The sequence below is a fragment of the Thalassophryne amazonica genome, chromosome 16, assembly GCF_902500255.1.
Source record: "Thalassophryne amazonica chromosome 16, fThaAma1.1, whole genome shotgun sequence".
Taxonomy (NCBI): Eukaryota; Metazoa; Chordata; class Actinopteri; order Batrachoidiformes; family Batrachoididae; genus Thalassophryne; species Thalassophryne amazonica.
In genome coordinates this window covers 50,577,721-50,598,878 of record NC_047118.1, presented here as the reverse complement: position 1 = coordinate 50,598,878, position 21,158 = coordinate 50,577,721, and the positions used below count along the sequence as shown (strand labels likewise).

At 41.7% G+C, this 21,158-nt stretch overlaps 1 protein-coding gene across 2 annotated transcripts in view; it reads left to right on the top strand.

The window, feature by feature from the left end:
* Window positions 1–21,158, top strand: part of LOC117527854 (platelet-derived growth factor subunit A-like) — a 44,228-nt gene that overhangs the window by 11,874 nt on the left and 11,196 nt on the right. For both annotated transcript variants that reach the window (XR_004565621.1, XM_034190358.1), the window contains exons 3-4: window positions 406–540; window positions 5,776–5,978. Coding sequence is in view for 1 of the 2 variants with exons in the window: in XM_034190358.1 (XP_034046249.1) it covers window positions 406–540; window positions 5,776–5,978 (338 nt within the window). In the remaining variant the exon portion in view is untranslated. The remainder of the gene's footprint in view (window positions 1–405; window positions 541–5,775; window positions 5,979–21,158) is intronic.

The following is a 21,158-nucleotide window of genomic DNA, read 5'->3' as shown; positions in this document are numbered from 1 at the left end:
GAAAGTTCAGCCAAATGAGTGAGTGAGACTGACGCATCAAGTATGCAATTACGTGGAAAGAACTCTGCCCTCTACCCTGCCTGTGCGGGATGGTTTACCACAGTTTATGACATCATTAGCACTTGTTTTCCCGCTGCACACTGAGGAGAACCCTAAACCCTTCAGGGATTCAACCACGGCTTATGCAGATAACAACAAGCTCGTAGGAAGCCGACGTCTTGTTATGGTCGTGTGACTAACACACACATTGTTGTGGAAGAGGTTTATAAAACATCAATAGATTACATGAGGCCGAGCAAGACACCATTGGTGGCTAACAAAGGGTTTGTTTACTAGCTGATTAAAAGTTGTGTTTGCACTTTTCTTGGGTACAGTATTAATTTCACTGTCCTCTCTCTCAACAAGGTACGGGAAATGAGGTCATTGAGGAAGCCAAGCATCACAAGCACCACAACCATCATAAGAATTTTTCCCATCAACATGACTACTACAACAACCTGAAGAGCTCGCAGCTCCACAGCCGACGCAAGAGGAGCCTCGGTAAGACAGAAGAAATTGTTGCATAAGGTTACTGTTGCAGGTTGTGGCAAGAGGGAGGAGCTTGACCTATCTCATGCTGGACAACTGTTGGGGTACAGCATGAGTAGACTTCCAGTCCATTACAGGGTTGACACATTTGTCATGGAGAACAGGTGGCTCTGTGGAATAGGAGTTGGACTCTTTGGGTGTCTGTAGGAACTTGACTGGTTGCACACCTGATTGTGCAGAGCAGAGAGAGTTGAAAGATGTGTAGGTTAGGTGGTACTTGAAGATTGGGTTGTGAACCACTGGGCTGGACCAGGGGTGGGCAACAAGGGCTGAGACAGTGCAGGTTTTCCTTGCAACCAATTACCTCAGCAGGTGGGTTTGCTGATGAGCTTCTCCCCTGAACACAAACACTTGATCATCAATGAAATCACCTGCTGAGGTGACTGGTTGCAAGGAAAACCTGCACAGTCTTGGCCCTTCATGACACATGATTGCCCACCCCTGGGCTAGACAAAGATGTGTCTCATTGGTAATGGGGCTATTTGGTTTTGGTGAGATGATGACTGACAACCTGGTTATTGGGCTACTTGGTAATGGGTGTTGTTGGTAAGCTACAGTACACTACCATATCTGGGCATAAGCACTGGGTCAGTGGGCCTCAGGTCCTGTATAGGACTTCCACTTACAGACAATATAGTGTGACCTTTAACTTGATCTGCACATACTTGAGTTGGGGCAGTGACATACAGATCTTTCCACCATCACCAATACAAAAGTTGCATGGAATCATTTTAACAAAGGAATGTTCAAGACGAAATCATTTTGTAACCAAATTCAAATTCATCAAAACAACCAAAGCTCAGTTAAGTACAGACTTGTTCTAAAAGTAAAAAAAAACACACCAAATCACATCAGTGACATTAATTTAGATGATAGAAATGTAAAAATATTCTTAAACTTGGGAAGTCAGTTGACTTAAAATACACAACTAGATAACAAAACTATTAAATATAAAATAAATTATGATTGCAATGGCATTCTGTGGCAAGACTTAACTTGGCACAATGCATTACAGAATCATAAATAATGTCCTATAATAGCGTCTATCGTAAATATCCCTCCTGACACAGGAGTTCTCTGGAGATGAAACAGATCATTTTACACTAATTTCAAACAAAGCTAATAGTTAGTGGTTTTTGTTTACTGCTTTTGAGGATTAAAGGACCCGTAATGAAGACATCTACCTAGTATTTATGGCATTTCAGAAATCACAAGAAACTGCTGTGTGGGGTTGATGAGGACGTCTGACACGAAGCTTCTTAATTGGCCAGCGGCTCAGAGATCTAAGACGCACGCGTCAGGAGAGAAATATATCCTTAAGCGTGGAAATTCCAGGCATTCAGGGTTCAAGTTTCAGCTCGCCCGGGCTCTCAGTCAGATTTCTCCATAAAACGCCACGCGGTACGATATCTGATCAAGGCGTGGAGAAAACCATGCAGTGTGTGTTAAAACAGGCTGCATGTTCTTTTTTTCAAGCACAGCACTTAAAGCAACACTGATAAACTACACCGATCATATTTCATGTATGTGCACCGTAACATAAGTGCGTGATACGGAATGCCATTTTGGCATTTGTCCACAAAAGCTTGCGGCCCTTCTGTGCATGATGGAGATATCATCTTTACGACCTAATGGCAACTTACTGTATGTCTTTAGGTTTGAGTACTTGTCAGGCCATTAACTCTGAACTGAATGTACACTGGTGGCCTCTTTTCACTTTAGCCAACAGTGTCACAGCGATTGTTCGATTTCCCACAAACAGGCATAAGAGTGTTTTTTTTGGTGGATTCATGCTCTGAGCTCTCAACGAAATCAAGGAGTCTCTTCTGTCAGAAAGCTCCTTAGCTGTTATGAGATCACCTTTTGGTTGGACTTGGCTCCTTAGCCACTTTTAAGGAGTGTGACTGTGATTTAAAGTACCAGTGATTTGTTTGTCAAATAACAGGGTTGGGCGATGCCTACCTGATTGGAAAATCACCAGGTCTACAGCGAAACATCGCGATGGACAATGAAATTACTGGTGATGGTCGGGGGACGTTTCTACTTTGAACATATTTTATTTGACACACTTTAAAGCTGGAGTGTGTTGGATTTAACAAACTTTATTAGCAAAAAATGGAATATAGCATTCATATCCATCTTGTTATTTGTGTATCAATATTGGCAACAATAAATCACTGTTGGTGGCCGCCACATTACAGCGCTCTGTTGATACTATTTGCCCTATTGACGTTTCAAATCTCGCAAAACCTCGGAGAGGTCGCCGCGCTGCGAGATCTCAGTAACATTGAGAACGGCATTGAGAAGAATCACAGGCTGTCTCTCCGTTATTTTCAGTGTCCTCTTTATTCCATACTAATATATATAAGATGTCTGAAATTCGGTTTGCGTTTATTAAATTCCACGCAGATCAAACGTAGCAGACACGGATTATTTGTTATAAGTGTTTTAGCAAGTTTTCAGGGTATCATGCAGCAGTTTCTTATTAATGTGATGAAAAGCATAAAAAAAAAAACATTTTATAGTATAATATTAATTTACAATCAAGGTTGGGTATGATTACTTTGAAAGAATACATGTGGATTACATGTATGTATGTACATACATTTGGATTATTTGTAATCTGATTACTTTTGGATTACATTTCAAAGTAATCCTACCCAACCTTGTTTACAATTGTCATCATGTGGATTCTCTATATGTTGTTTGACTGCAGCGACTCTCTCTGGTGCGCAAAGGATTATGGGATACGTCAATAGGGCGAATAGTCCAAAAGGGACATACTTACTCTGTCTTTTGCATTTTGCAGTATGGATGAAAGACTAAAGAAAAAAAGAAGAACCTTACATATACTGTCTACAGGCTGCTAGCTGCAGGCTAAAGCCCTGTTTACACATAGACGGTAAGAGCTCCCGGAAGCGTCCCGGAAGAGTTTTTGGCCGTCTTAAGGATCAAACGCCGTTGTCAACGCCGGCACTAGGCTTAGTTCCGGCTTTACCGGGAATCGTCGAAAAAATTATTCAACATGTCGAATAATTCCGGGAGCGCTCCCGGAGAATTCGCGTGATGACGGAGACAACGCGAACAACGGCGTTTGATACTTTTTAATCGCCGTGTCATCCCGCCCCTTCCTGTAGTGCCGTTTACAGTGTAGTGCCGTTTGTAGTGCAGTTTACACTGCCGTAATTGGCGGCCGGCGTTGTATCTCTAACCAACGGCGTGTAAAACGGCAATAGAGCCCACATCAGCGTCCTCAAAGGCATTTTATCCGGCGACAGAGGCAGACAAAACGTCGGTGCTAGCGGACAGTACGTCGTTCTAAACGCCACCTCCCGGTTAACGGCGTTCCAAACGGCTGATAGGCGGCGGTCAATATAAAAACGCTAGCGCGCTGCATGCAGGCCTCTCACTCGTGGCCAGCTCCAGATATTTTTGCAGAGAAGCTCCAGTATGCCTCCTAAAATAAAACTGGCAGCGGCAAGGACTTACCAAGAGGTCTGATTCAGAAGCAGAGGAGAGCCCTGTAGTGGAGACGAGCAACACGTTGAGGAGGGGAAAAGGAAAGGAGAATAAGAGGCTGAGAGATGAGCTCCCTCCCCCTGAAGTGACAGCTGCTTCAGCCTATTATACTCTGGGGGCTGTGCCTATATGCAAAAGTTCTGGAGTAACGCAGGATTTGCCTGGATAAATCCAGCGGTACACAGGGCATTATCGGCGGCAGCAGAACACCGCCGTTCTCACGCGCGTCTTAACCTGCGATTGTAAAGGATAGAACTGGGTATTAACCCCCATTGCCTGACGTGTGCCGGATGTTACAGCGTCAAAATGCCGCTTTATTCGGTGGATTTAGCGGCGTTTTATCCACGCATTTGCGGCTAGTACAGCGCTCAAAACGCCGGCGAAATGCTCCGCCCCTTTCCACCGTGAAAACAGCCAGAACTACCGCAAACTTCGGTCTACGTACTGCCCGCCGGCAAAACCGTCTATGTGTAACCTGGGCTTAACAAGTGTGAGAACCCTCATTTGGGGAAATGTAGGACCATACATGTTACTTATTGTAAGAGAAGACAAGGGAGCATGAATCCCCAATGACAAACAAGTGAAAGCATGAAGTGAAGCAAAATTGTGAATGGTGATGGCATAGTGTAATCTGCAACCTCGCCACTAGATGGCACTAAATTTTAGACTCTGTAACTTTAAAATGTCTACTCGTCTTCCCCACTATTCAGCAAAAGTCAGAAAATGTCACATTTTTCATAACAGGAGCCCCATCTGTATCTGTGGTATCTCCAGGTAGGTGAACTCTTCTTGACACCTCAAGCTCATTTTTTCCCATGTTGTCCAAGAAAACTACACCCTGAGTTGAGTAATAATGTGGCCTCCAGTCACAGTCCCAGCGCATGTCAGCTGTTTCACATACAAGTAAAGACTTACCTCCATCCCTCATTTGGGCGCTCACTGGCTGACACTCCTTAATGTGCATATTAGAGGTTGGCGGATCGATCCTAATATCGATAATATCAATACCAATGCTGGTATTGATTTTGAACGATCCTCGTGTAAAAAGATCGATACTCAAGCTTTTTTCTCTCCCGCACACACTGACTGCTGCGCATGCAGATTCATCAAAGTGTACTCTGTAAGAGCAGCGCTGCTCTGTGTCACACAACACGGAGCAGCGCACCCTTGTATTGTGGTTTGTCAGCCCTCTTCCTCAGGAGATTTTGTTTTAAGTTCTGTTGAGAGATATTTTTTTAAACAAAAATGTTGATTGTGATAAAGTATTTTGTTGTCACGTACAATGTTTGGTGAAATTCTATCCTAGGTCTTTTGGATCCTTTGGATCTATGAAGCTTAAATATGAAAAAGTATTGGTATCGATATCGGTGATACTGGGCCTGTATTTACTTGGTATTGCATCAATACCAAAATTCACGCTATCGCCCACCTCTAGTGCATATCTCTGGTGAACAAATAAATATATATATGCAAGTTGTAGCAGGGGCAAAGGAATTAGTGCGTGTGTGTGCATCCCGATGGCATTGCATTTGATGTCAGTTAGCCTTCGGTGATGGACGATGGAATCCAGTCAGACAACCCCGATACAACAGAGAAATTCAAGAAGCAGCTGGAAGTGAACGAGGGATTATAAGAATACATCCTTACAGAGTTTGCTTCTTTTTCCAGTCTCCATTACAGCAGAGGAGGCAGTCCCAGCGGTGTGTAAGACGAGGACAGTGATCTACGAGATCCCACGGAGCCAGGTGGATTCCACATCTGCCAACTTCATTATATGGCCACCTTGCGTGGAGGTGAAGCGCTGCACAGGTTGCTGCAACACCAGCAACATGCGCTGCCACCCGTCCCGAAAGCATCACCGCACCGTTAAGGTGAGACGCAACACGCATGCACGTCAAAGCTTCCTGATGGGTACACATAAAGACACACACTCACTTCATTTATCCAGCAAACCTTATCACTGTTTAGGCAGAGCAGGATGTTCTGTTGAGTCACTTTTGCTGTACATCGAGTGCCAGGTTCTAGTCAGACTTTTGCGGTTTTGACTTTGGCTTTTCAACCAAATTCAGCCTTGACCCACCACTTTGAGTTCAGAATTATAAATGGACTGCATTTCTACTGCACTTTTCCTTCTGATGCAGATGACCAAAGCTCTTTATAATAATGGAGGCTGCCATACAAGCTGGGCAACTGCACACAGGCAGCAATGTAGCAAACTCGGTGAAGGGCTCCTTAGTGATTTGCCTGTTTGGTGAGGAATTTAACAGAGGATCCTCTAGTCACAAGCCCACTGGTGTAACCTCCAGGTCACCACCTGTTTCCATGTGAATGTGTTATGATAAATCACAAAGATAATCCTTCCTGTATCTCTAACACCACATATAAACTTCTCTTTGAGGGCACCACCCACTGATTGTCATATATGAGGAGCTTTAGATTTGCCTGCGTATTCCTGGACATTGCTTCAAGTAAGGAACTCCAGTAGGATTCATGATGGTACATTTTCCACAGACTTCTCATGGTGTTTCACAGGGAAAATGCTTGTCTTACTTAAATGGGTTAGGGGTTAAATATAGAGGGTTGAAAAGTCCTTGAAGACTCTCCTGAGACATTGTCTTCCTTCATGCTCTGTTCTTCTCTCCTGCATAACATTGCTTCTTCATCTGAATCTACCCCCTTGGCTTCAAGCAGTGGCCCAAACCAAAAAGGTGCCCACTTCAGCTCCAGTTTCCTCTTTCTCCTTCCATTACAGTCGCTCACCACCCTCTTTCTTCATCACTCTATCCCACGTATGGTGAGATGCCAAAGCGGCCGTGTCAGTACAGCAGGTGGGAGGAGAAGAAGGAGAGATAGTGACAGGGAGGCAGGGAGTTGGCACTGTCAGCCAGGACATCTGTTGATGGCTTGACCCAAGAGAGATGCTTCTTGGCAGAACGAACAGATACAGAGTGAGCGAGACTTATTTCAGTGATATAAGCACAGCAGCTTACATCTTGTGACTGTTTCCTGGCGTAGCTGCTACTTTGGATCACGTAGGTGCACAACAGTGCTGCGTGCGAAAAGGCAAGTGGAATATATTATCAGCGTGAGTGGTGCAAAAATCACACTTATTTCAGGCAATTCTATTACACAGACTGGAAAATCCTTAATCCTCAAGTTGCTCCCAGTGTACAGTTGGGAGCCTTGCAAAGCATTAGTGTATGTGTGTGTGCGTGCGTGCGTGCGTGAGAATGTGATGCATTATTGTAAAGCACTTTGGTATGTCAGTCTTGCACACCCTTGAAAGGATCTCAGCTTGTGGTTTTCTCCAGCTGTCAGCAGAGCTTTCCCTGCAGTCACTGGAACTATCCCCAGAGTCGATCCAAAGATATGTGTATCAGAGGATCCTTCAGTACCACTGAATTGACTTTGTGTCAAATAGTCACTTAGGGGGACTAATTAGGAAGGCATAGCACTTGCATTGTGAGGGAACATCAACTATGATGATGTTAATGACACAAATAATTGGAAAAGGCCAAAGGGACACCCAGGCTTCGCCTCCACTCTGGCTGTAGCAGATAGATGGCTACTTTTGAGAGTTGGGGATGGACCAGATGTCTGCCTGTGTGGTTGGCATACAGGACTCAAGGCAATTCCACAGCAAGGATGCACTGTTGAAGCTACCAGACTTGACTTAACCTGCAAGCTATTTCTTGTGCTCCTGCTATAATTCTGATAATCACTACATATTTAGTTTGTATTTTCTTTTAAACAGAATCACCATTTTATTGGCAAAGTAGCTCTGCAGTTAGGAATTTCCACAGAGATACCAAACCTTCACTAATTTGAATGAACCTACCACGTTTCCACCTGTTCTTCCATCTCTTAGCTGGAACAAAATTACTAGACATATGTGTACCGCAGATTTCACCATCAGGAAAACAACAGTTCCTTGTAGTGCTGCTTTCGCCTGGAGGGAAATAGGGTCCATATCCTGCAGAAAGGTCTTACAGTCCATCTCGACACTGTCACTGGTCACTGCACAGGCATTTCTCTGTTTGTTTGTCCCTTTTTGGAAGCAGGAGCTGACAAAGATAAAGAGCCAGTGAAGAGGGTTGCTCTGTTCTCTTTGGCATTGGTAGCATGAAAACACGTACCTCTGTTCAGAATCACAGGAGACACAGTGGCTCGAGCAGAGTCATATATCTGCTGTATTTACACGACAGTTTTAACTGGTGCACGGCTGTGCTGTGTAACGGGCAACCGGGGAATAAACAGGACAATCTGGAACATTCTATGTGTAGATGCTTGTGTCTTTGAGCCTATCCAGGGTTATCCTGGTCATGCTGGGCATGAAGTACATGATTGAGTGACAGATGTGAGCTGCTGCAGAAAAATTCTGCTATTTTCTGTTCGGTTGCTGCAGGGAGCAAGTGAAATGTGTAAATCTGATGCACATAATTCATATTTCTATTAAGTGGGATTCAAGATAAAACATTTTAACATCAAAACAGTGGTAACAGCAATGACAAAGATTTCCTAAATCAGATGTTCTGCATGTTTTATTAAATGGTAGCTTGCTGTTGGGTTAGTGAATACTTTGGACTAACATTCAAACTTGTATAACATTTTCAACACTGTCCTCTCTGAGGTCATCAGTTGATATAATTCTCCTTTTGGGTTATGTAATTTATGGAAAAATTACCTTCAATATCAAAAGCAATATTAAGTATTATATTTAAATAATTTGATATATTCTGACAACAGTAAGAAAAGGCCATACAAAAACTAGGGGTGTGCCAGTCCAGTATTTTAGCTTGGAATCTGTTTGAAATGGCCCAAAATGATTAGATCAGATATCAGAGATTAAAAAAATAATGTGTTCCTCTCTGAGTCTTCTGTTGCACATTGGAGTCATGTTGAGGGATGTGTTTGTTTTCCTTTGAGGGAGTAAAATCTTTGTTTCACAATTTGAATTGATGTTTGTGAAATGGTTAGGTTAGCAAAGTACATCCAGAAAAATGCATTTATTAACAGATTAATTGTTATATCTCAGGGAAAATGGTAATGGTATCGTCAGATGCTGAAGGTTCCAATAACGATATGTACGGAATGTACATGAAAACGTGCTGTCGTGCTGTTGCTAACAAAGACTTCTTACCATCATGACTAATTTATTTGCTGAGAAATCCCTCACATTGACAAAGTCAATGAGTCTTTGTGAACAACTCCCCCCAAGTTTGGTGGATTCCTATTCCATAGGAATCCACCAAACTTGGATGACTCGGGATGACCTGGGGTAGGCCCGACACAGCTCTGCATAACTTTGACGAAACTTGGGGTAGATGCTCCTCAGTTTTTGATTTCTTGGGTTATCTCTTTCTGTGCTTGGTATGAAAAAAATGAACGCCCAGTTGCGTTGAACCTGCACTGGTCTGCCTGGAGCAGAGTTTGCGTTTTCAACATGGTGAGTCCTTCGGAGCTTCTCAATTTATTTATTTATTTATTTTGAACAAAAGCAGCACAAGTTTAACTGACCTATGCCAATACAAGCAGCATGGTGAACAATCCTTGGAGCACCGCTCTGGAAAACCTAGTTTTGAATTTGGCCAGTTATGAGACCGACTAGAGCATGATCCCTAGACCATCAAAGCTACCCTGCTGGACCGGTGACTCTGTAGTCTTTTGTCTGAATATCAATGACATCTCTCATGGCCATGGCCACTGAAGGGTTCTCGTCTGTGTCTCATCTTGCAGGAGATGTGGGGCTTTAAAGATACCGCCTTGATAGGCCAGAGTCATAAAATAAATACCAACCACAGCTGCTCCGTGGCACACAAGCTGGCATGGGTCAGAGAGATTTCAACATGGATAGGCAGGCATTCTTCCTGACCTCTCTTTGGTCACAGTGTAAAGGTAGTTATGTTGCACTAACAAAACAGCTCTTGTGGGCAGAGCGCTGCATCTAGGGCAAAGGATTTATGGGCAGAAATGCTGACTCATAACGCAGCAGTAGTCAAGTCATGATGGACAGTCCAGGTCTGTGTGTCTGCCTGTCCTCCTGTGAGCTCATCAGTCTGCCGCTCACTCACCGTCTCAATGGAAGCTTTGTCTGTGATTGATCGCACGGTGACGAGGTCTGACAGAGACCAGGGCGGGTGAGCTGCTAACGGTTGATTACCTTCAACTTGTCCACATCCACATCGTGACGACATTAAGGCTGCAAGCACATAGGATGGATGGAGACCTGCAGTCGATGGCGGGGTTTCAAATAGATGTTTTTTTCCATGTGCTTTCAGCCATGGCATCAGAATGGCTGAGAGGCGTTTCGCCCCTCGAAAGGTCATCCGTCATGGTTCACTACGGTCAGGAGACATTCACAACATCGTGTGTGAGGTTTTTTCCCCCCTCCATCTCTCCTTTAAGTACTTGAATAAGGGTTCAGTTTGTGTGACTCTCCTTTTATTAGAAAGCTAAAAATGTTGCCTGTCCACCCCTGGGCTTGACTTGTTTTCATTCTGTTTGCCAAAGATGGGAATAGAACCCATTCACTGTGGTTCTTTCCATTTCATGCCACTATGCATTTGTCCAAAATGCACCTTTATTTATTTATTTGGTCCCCCACCTCCTTTTTCTCTCCCTGCTTCCTTTTTCATGCCATGGGCCCAGTCCCAAGAAAAAAAGAAAAAAGAAAGAGAGATCGGGTCTGTGCAGGCCCTGCACTGTACAAACCTGTTATCTTTAGTTCCATGCTAATAAAAATGAAACCTCATTCGGCTTGCATGGATTGCAGTTTCAATGTGCAGTCTGGTTTTATCCTAGCAAACTCCTCAATTGAATGTCAATGTCAATGTCAAATTTATTTATATAGCACATTTAACACAGAAAAACTGCCCAAAGTGCTCCACACCAAATCAGGAATCGGCTAGCTTGAGTCGAAAGCCAGAGCAAACAAATTCGTTTTTAACCAAGACTTGAAGATGTTTAAAGACGGGGCCATACGAACATTCAAAGGAAGCCTGTTCCAGAGTCTTGGAGCCAAAGAGAGAGGAGAATGCACCATTTTGCATGCAATAAACATAAAAAACACATGCATGTGCGTGCACACACACACACACACACACACACGCAAACAAACAAAAGACAAATGTTAATGGAGTAGCACCTTTAGAAACGCCAATACCATATTTCCAGTGGTGGGTACAGTACAGCTAATCAGCTAACAGCTAATTTGCAAAGCTAACCTCTTTGTTAGCAAATTAGCTTTTCAACTAACTTTGAAAGCCATTAATAGATCAGTTAGATTCCACTAAATTTACTTTTGCTAACATTAATACCTCATCACACATTCGCCGAATGAGGCCGAATGGTGTCAGAGTGACACCGGCCTGTCCCAAATGTGTTGCACATGTTCCAAACACTCTTGGCACCATTGAAATGGGATGCACATCTGACGGCGGTCTATGTGCAGTTTTTGCGTTATCTTTTTCTGATCTCAGTCTACGTATTTTGACGGCATCATAACAGCATCTGAAATGATCCGATTGCAGTTGATTGAGCTCTGAGATCGATCGGTCACAGCAAAGCCTGCCGGCATGTTTGGACCCCGGCCAGGAAGGGCAAAGGAAATACTCTTATGTAATAACATGTATGTGGCACTCTGCACATGTCAAAGGCTCGGTGTAGCGCCCCGCAACACAGCTAAACTGGATGTCACTGCTGTAATGCACGTATTATTACATGTTCACCTCCTAAGTCTGTAGCAGGTATGATGTGGAAATGGTTGCCCAGCCCATGACAACATAAATACACATGCAACTCACCTGCGGTAGACCACGTTCCACAGTGTAGCGCAGACAGCTGGTGAAGTCCCTTTCACCGGGCTGTGCTGTGTTCTGGCAACATCCATCGGCTCACAAATGCATAATCCACCTCTGGCATAAGTAAATCCCAAGTGAAGTGCTGTCCCATACAAATAAACCAACTATAGTTGTGTTAAGATGCGTATCAAGTAAAATGGCCACAAAACAAAGAGAGTAAAAAAAAAAAGAGAGAAGAAAAAGTTTGCTGGCTGCGCCTGAATGTTGCACACATGTGAGAAGTTGGTGCACTGCCAGCACAGTTCAGCAGCAGTTGTGGAGTCCAGCCAGATGAATAAAATCTAGCAATGCAAGTATATACGGATCAAACACCTAAAGGGATTTTTCGCCAGACTGTGCAACAGCAGGTGATCACTGACAGTTGTCAACCTTTTTGTGTGCGCTCTGGATGGACAGCTCCGGTGTATGTGCGCCCCACGTGTGCATGCGGAGTGACTGGTCCAGCCATTTTGAACACACATACACGCAGCTGAGCGAACATTTCGGCCACACACTCGCATGCTGCTTTGATCACCTTTTGCTACACACGCAGGCGCGCGCCATGCACATGCACACGCGCAATGGCTCATTCAAGCATTATGAACACATGCACACAGCTGAGTGAACATTTCATCTGGCCACACACTCGCACGCTGTTTGGATCACTTGTTATATGCCTGTGCATGAGCGCATTCCGTCACGTGAGACACAGACACACTCCTGCCAGCACACCCTCCTCTTGATGAGCGGTCACTTTAGCGCTGGGAATGTGAGGACGAGCGAAGATTTGATTGCGTGGGTGAGTGAGTGAGTGACAGCTGAAATGTTGGTGGCGTCTGACAGCAGTCTGTCATCTGAAATATGTTTGGGCTGCATCCTGCGGGTTTGCATGAGGCAGTCTGGCTGCGTTCTGACAGCTGATCACGCTTCTTTCCCTTCCGACTGCTTCCGGATTATGACCATATTTGCTGTGTCGGCCTGGTTCCTGCACATTCTTGCTATGTGTGATTGGGGCATAAGTAAGACAACATTTTTTAAAACAAAGTTTCACAGCAAAAAAACAAACATCTATAAACCTCTAAATTCATACATTTGTTCCAGTTCCCAATCCAGTACAGGCTGTCAGGGACCCATAATGCAACACAAGTTTGGAATATTTCTCTTCATTCTGGTCTTGTTGACGGCTGTGTTAACTGGAGTTGAACATTGTTCATAAAATGAACATTGTTTAAAAATAAATTTAAGTGCCGAACGACCAGTATTTTAAAGAAAAAAGCCAGTATCAGATTTTTAAATGTTAATGGACTTGACAAATGAACTATGAATTCAATTAAGTTGAACTTAACTTTTTAATTATACTTAACTTGTCTTGTCCGCTCTGATTACTGTTTACGGCATAAATTCCGAACTCCTGCATTGCTTCAGAAAGCTTGAAAAGACTGAATTTCATGCATGTGTTCCAGTGGTGGGCACACTTCTGATAATCCGATAACAGATAATTATCGAAGATAATGTTTTCATTATCGGATGATCTTTTTAGATAAATTTAAAAACCATCATCGGACTAATTGTCTTCTGATGAATTACTGTCCGATAACTTTTAGACTGATAACGTACTAAACTAAGCTGAACAGTGAAAAATATTTTTAAAACTGTTAAAGCTGTTGAGACCTACCTGTTAAAAGTTTCCTAATAAACATGTTGTTCTACCCTCTGCAATCAGAAACCACTCTATCGTCTGTAAGCAAAGGAGAACTGGTGACCAAAAAAAAAAAGTCATCTCCTTTAACACCATACTAATATAATCGCAATGTCACCAAGTCATCCAGAGGCATACATGTTTAACTTATGGTTCAAATTTTAACCACACATTTTAGACCAGTTATTTAAAATTATTGTCATGTCTGAAGTTTATAAAGTGAAAATATCAGATATATGTTTTTGTTTTAAAGTAATGTGCTAATTTTTAAGGTTTTGTGAGCACATGCTGTGCCAGGCAGCAATGCATTATGGGTAGCATAAGGTAATCTCAGACGTTCACGACAGGACAAATGCATTTCAGACACTCTGTTCAGGGTCCACAGATAACAGCATTAAACGCTAGTGCCTAAAACTCTTGTGAATATATTCTCTGGGTTTATAGACATTAGTGTATTTGCGTTTGTTAAATTCCACACATCTTAAATGTAGCAGACACGGATTATCTGGAATTTTGTTTGACATTTTTTCAAGGCCGCTACTGCCATCTACTGGCCATGAGTGTTCATGGCAGTATTAAACGTCTGGGTACATGGCTGCTCTCAAAGTGTTGGTATTGTCCATTGTCCAGGCGCTTTTTGTGTGCATATATGTTAACTTTGTATTCTAAACTACGGGTAGAAGTAATTCCGACTCCTTATCGGTCCACACGAACGAGGTTGGCGCCATGTTTTTAGATTTTGTGGAAGTGACGACAAGAGAATAAGGCTCCTGATTGGATAGAATTTTAATCAGTACCGCCACCCAAAGACTAATTACAACACATTTATACGGTTCTATGTGGATGGATTTTTTTTTTAAACGACATAGTGTGGATGAAGTTTTTTCCCCAAACTGAAAGGGTAAGATATTTGGTTTTACAATTACCCGACAACGTGTGTACATGGCCTTATGTCTGTGAAAGGCACTATATAAATAAATTTACTTACTTACTTACTAATATTGAGTGCACGTTTTACAACATCATAAAAGTTTTAAAACATGCAATTGCATTGACACTTCCAGGGCTCTGTAAAATTTCCTGTTTTTACAAATCAAAATGGAATATTTTACAAAAGCACTTTTATCTTTAAACCAACACACGACACACGTCACATTAACGTGTTGGTTTACATAATGGATTACTGAACCAATCACTGTTTAGCACTTTTACCCAGAATGCTTTGCAGTCTGTGTTTGTTACAAAACCTCAGAATTAGTGCCTTATTCAACATTAAAAGATATATGTTATATTTTAACTTTGTACAAATGACAGAATTGACATTAATGGAGTTATTCTATCAGTATTTTCAAAAAACCATAAGTTACTATGACTTTATTTTTCAAGACCTCTGCCTGACCGGAGTGTTGAAATTGATAGGAAGCTGGTCTTATGGTTGCTTTCAGTGTGCCTCTGTTGTGGAAGCGCTGTTGTAAACAAGAGCTTCCAGCAGGGGCAGAATGTTGAAAAAAAAATGATTATGATTAGTAAAGAGTTGATTTCGTGGGTGCTCTCAGGATTTGTCTGTGCTGCTTCCTGCAGGGGGCAGCATGGTCAAACATTCTTGCTTATTCTTTAGGTCTTTTACCGCTTTTGATGCTTTCAAAAGCGATCAAGTTAAAAACCAATTTCAGCTCTTTAGTAACTGCAAATGTCCCATAGACAACACCGGAATTTATCGATTATCTGTAACTTCCGATACATTTTTGGGTGGTTTATCGGTTTATCTTTATCAAAGATAACTTTTCAGTTATCTTATTATCTGTTATCGAAGTTAATTTTTTGGTTATCTGTGCCCACCACTGATGTGTTCATAGCTAAGTGAATGAAGGCTGAGACCGGAACTACTGTTAGCGGTAGCTTCAGCTAAGTGTTTTTGCTTTTGTTTTATACACAGTTAACTTTTTAATTAGTGGATTAGCAGTTGTCAGAGTTAATATTTATGTTAGCTGGGCCCACCATTGCATATTTCTTATGGTGGATTTTAAAAAGGAATAGTTTGCAACATCTCTTTTGCTTTAGTTATCACTTTATGGGGAAATGTGCATCATAGAGTTCAATGCACATCAACTTTGTTTGACCTTTACTTTGGAGAAAAAGCATTCAGCACAGTTTATTCCATTTATTAATCCTTTAATTTAACTAATAATTTGTTACCTATACAAATTGAAGTAGACCTTTGTCACCATTTTTTGCTTTTTACCCTATAACTTCAAAACATTCCATCATAGATTGACCAAACTATACCTTTTTGCAATCTCTATGATCAGACAAGTGATGTGGTATACTTTTCAATATGTTTGGAGCAGTTTAAAATTTTGACCCGTGCATAATCCTTCATTGACTCCTACCTGACTACAGCTATCACTCTGGGATGACTATCACACATTTTTGTGTTGGCCAAGGTATGCTGAGGCTGGATTTGAAATGTTGTTTGGGCATCTTAAGTGGTACAAATTAGATCAAAATTGCTTTTGTGGTCACTGACTAACAGTTAGGGTGGTAGTGGCAAAGGATACATTTCCAACAATCTCACATTGTGGAAGCTCAAGTGGTATTTGTATTTTGTTAATGAAAGTCAACATAAGATATTTTCAGTTTGAGACATTTTTGCTCCATTTCACCAATCCACTGGGCCTCTTCTATCTTTTTCTACCTTTGTGGATTTAGTCTGTTTTTCCATCTCATATCTGTCTTTGTGTTCTGTTGGCTGCAGTTGTATTCTGATGGGTTTTTCCAGCAATGAGTCAGTTCACTAAAGAAACTGACTCATAAAAGGAAAACAGGTGATTTCCGGACGTGACCGAGACAACGAGCATACAAGGCAAATTTGTTTGTGTGAGAACCAGTGTTGCCACAGTTACTTTGAAAAAGTAATCCAATTACTGACTACTGATTACTCCTTGAAAAAGTAACTTAGTTACTTTACTGATTACTCAATTGGAAAAGTAACTAAGTTAGATTACTAGTTATTTTTTTAGTTACTTTCCCCAGCTGCCGACAACAACCCTCTGCCACCTCAACATGACAATGATACCTGTTTTGCCAAAACTCACTTTATAGTCACCCTTTCTTGACTTCAATGAAAACAAATACTTGTTTTATAAAAAGTAAAATAAAGACCTCTTTCTTGACCTCATATTTAACTGTTGACAGCACTGTAACAGTAAAACTTGCAATTTCTAACCTACACTGTTTATAAATGTAACTATTAAATTCATTCCAACATTTTTCTAACATTTAAATTCTCTCTAAACATTTTACTTGTCGAAATTATTATTTTAAGTAGTATTAGTAGTTGTAGTTAAAAAAAGGCTTCAAAACTGGACCTTTAATCTAGGGGTGTTGTGGGGGAGGGGGGCACATCCCTCCCCCACGCCCCCATCCCATCTGGATTCGCCCCTACTTTGGCGTTTGAGCACAAAGAATGGATAACATTTATTTATGCAGAAAACATGACCAGATTTACAGGTAAGAAAGTTTTATTGCGTTTTCACATCATGTGGTCCTCAGAAAGAGAGTTTAGGTGCATTTGAGTGGAAAATAGTGTTAGTTGTTGATACGTCGCGGAGGATCAGCTGTTTTTAGCAGCAGATACTGAGCGGCTCGAAAAAAAAAAGCATAAAAATGTCTTTGTAAAGCTCAGTGCAGGTGTGCTGATCACCGCGCTTTAAGAGGTGAGGACGAGTCGAGCTGCTGCAAAAAACCGTGGATGACGAGCTCACAGCTCGCTTAAAGTGGGCAGTTCAGTCAAACCCCAACCTCCTGCCCACGGGCCAAGTTTAATGCTGCTATCGACCCACAATGCAAAAATAATAGTAACGCACAATGACTTGGAGAAGTAACTTTAATCTGATTACTGATTTGGAAAGATTAACACGTTAGATTACTCGTTACTAAAAAAGTGGTCAGATTAGAGTAATGCGTTACTAAGTAACGCGTTACCGGCATCACTTGTGAGAACTAATGACGTTAGCATCATGATATTGTGCGCTTTTACATGTCTTGTGTGTTCTTCAAGTGGCACAGTAAACAGGCCACGACATAGATAAATAATGGAACAGTCGCCCTTTGCAGGACATATTTTTCTGTAAATATTCAATCAAGGATTTGCATGTGACATCATCACTCCCTGCGCAGTTATTTAGCTCCATTTTGGAGGTCGCGCCTCATGCGTTGCAGAAATTTCAATCACATACTTTATTCTGAGTTGGTTTGAAATACATGTTGCATCACAGAATTGCATAGAGCAGACCTGGGCAAACTGCGGCCCGGGGGCCACATGCGGCCCTTTGCATGTCTCTGTCCGGCCCTCATGAGGTCTGTGATTATTATTACATATATTAAAAATGTCAAGCTTGTGTGTTGCAAATCATTAGAGAGGTTTATTTAGGTATATTTAAATATTTACATAGGTAATTTTTTGTAAAATTTGTAATGGGAGACAGCCGAGTTATTGATGGTGTGGCCCTCGGACATAATTCAGGTTCCCTATGTGGCCCCTTGTAAAAATTAATTGCCCACCCCTGGCATAGAGCAATCATCATCACTGTGATACAAAAATATGAGATACATGTTGAGTCAATGTAAATTTTAAGGCAGCCCAGACATGAACATTAAGTTGAAATAAGTTTTATTTTTTAAAAGGTACAGTGCATCCGGAAATTATTCACAGAGCTTTTCCACATTTTATGTTAAGTCTCATTCCAAAATGGAGTAAATTCAGTTTTTTCCTTCAAAATTCTACTCACAACACCCTATAATGACATGAAAAAGTTTTTTTTTTAATTTTTGCAAATTGATTAAAAATCAAAACTAACAAATCATATGTACATAAGTATTCAGCAGCAATTACAGCCTCACGTCTTTTTGAATATGATGCTACATGCTTGTCACACCTATCTTTGGGCAGTTTTGCCCATTCCTCTTTGCAGCACCTCTCAAGCTCCATCAGGTTGGATGGGGAGTGTCAGTGCACAGCCATTTTCAGATCTCTCCAGAGATGATCAATCAGATTCAGGTCTGGGCTCTGGCTGAGCCACTCAAGGACATTCACAAAGTTGTGAGAAGATTACTTGGATAGATATCTGGAGGTAATTAGATTTTGGAGTAGTTTGGTCAAAGGTCTGAAAAACACCTTTTGACTGGTGCTGTGCTATTTAAGAACATATTTGTAATTGATTGGTATGAATGACTTTATTGTGAAGTCATATAATGAAGTCATACATCATCAAAAACACCATTACAGACATATGTAAATTGACATACATTTATAGCGTGGTGTATAAAGTGCACAGGGTCTGCATCAGCCCTCTGATGCATTTTATTTTGGCTTTGCTTCTGTTACTAAACACAGTAAGTAGCATTATTCATGTCATTAGATTGGCTACATTAGCTGCACAATTTTGAAAATTGCATGTTATTAACATTAGTCTCAGAAATTTGTGATGCATTGTTACTCTGGTGCGAGAAGATAACAATGTAGCAATAATTTGACACTGATGATGTCATTTTCTTCCATTTGTTTGCTTTGGTTGGCCTTTGATTGCACTGAAAGCAAATGTATGAGCATTTTGCAGAAGTTGCACATCTGTGTAAACGTACAGGAAAATGTGTGTGTTGGGGGCGGGAGTGTCTACGCAGGAACACGCCTGTTTGTGTGTAAGCGGCAGCAAGAGGAAGACGGGCTGCAGAGTAATGAAGTGTTGATGGTTACTGGATCAAAGCAGAGGCTGATGCAGACCAGGCGGATATAACCTCAGCGCTGAGTGCGGGGGTCCACACGTCTCTGTGCACTGACCCCGACCCCGCACACACACTCACACACTGACGGTTACCTCAGTGGCAGCAGCTCTGATTCGGGTCCTGGGGGTGTTGGCGGGGGCAGTAGCTGCAGCCCTGTAGCCTGACTTACAGGGTGTTTCATAAATAAAAGACGGTGATACAGTAAGCATGATTTATGCTCGTGCAAGGGGTCCCGTGGATTACGTGGGGGGGGGGCTTTGATGGGTATGAGGGGCCTCCTTGTTTGAAGTCCTCTTGCAGCTGTGAATTATTTTCCCTTTGATTCACTCAGCTCCTAAATGAAGGAGCGCTGAGGGAGCTTGTGTGCACAGCACAAGTTACCGAACAGGTCAGAGACCACGGGAGCCTCGAAGAACACGGAGGGTTTGCTACTGCTGCACCGGCTGGACTGCATCAGCATGAAAAGTAGCAGGCGTATTTTACTCATATTTTCTTTCATTTGTGGATTTTCTTTAACTCCCCTTCTCCTGTCCTCCCATCTGCCTCCCCCCACTTTTGGATTTTTGTAAAATTATTTTTCACCTGCGCTTTTTTTTTTTTTTTTTTTACTACAACAGCATCACTTTCCATCAGTATCAAACTTCAGCTTCTTTTCAAATTAATAGTACCTTTCTTGTTTTTTAAATGAATCAGTTATTTTTTTTTTAGTTAAAATGTGTGAAAACTGTTTTGAAAGAAATAAAATTCATAGAATCCAGTTTCACACATTAAGTATGACTTGTTTTGACCAAACAGTTTAAAATTCAAATTTCAAAACCAGTTTCAAATTTGACCAGTTTAAATGTTAAATGTTTACAATATAAAATAAACCAGACGCACTTGGTGTAGAATAGTTCTGAGGCCATCACAACCAGATCATTGATGATGTTTTTATTTAAAGCCAATGAGAGGAAATAATATTTAGTTTAAACCAGTTTAGAGCATCTTTGAAAAGGTTTAAGGAGTTTATAGTATGAAACCAGTTTATTTAAAATGGCGTAAAAGCAGTTTAAAGCATGAAACCAGTTTGAGAAAGTGGAGCAAGTCAAAATTGGCCATTTCCCCCTTGACATTGTGGAATAAACCAAAGTTTTTTTTTTCCTATTGGCCAACAAATTGTTGAATCAGGTGATATTTTAACACCAACTTATTTTAATTTTTGCCATCTGTCAGCCTTATGATTTCACCTGTGTCTCTTTTCTCACTGGGACTGCTCAAAAAGCTAGACTAATTTTCATGAAACCTGGAGATGAGGTGAGGCACAAATGAGCAAACAACCCATTTGGATGGAGATCTGGATTCTGGCTAATTTTCTTTTGCCACTTCAACAGTTCTGAGAGAAAAGTTGAGACATTCACTTATCTCAGCAGTGATGTTCATGTCTCTGGGTCCTCAGCCTTTGACATCGAGAGACACCTGGGAGCCATGACGCCACTGGATAGAGGTGTTTGTTGATACTGATATCTTTGCAGGAGAACGAAGGTCCAAGTCTTTAGGTTCTTGGTTCTTCCTGTCTTACTGTACAGTTGTGAGATTTAGATGCTAACAAATGATGTAAAGTGACGACTAGATATCTTTGGTGCAAGGTGTCTTTGGAGGATCCTTGCATACCACTGGAAATGAATGGTTCCTTTGAGTGGTTCCTTTGAGATACTCAGATGAGGGATCCCACTTGCATTGTGGGGGTATGT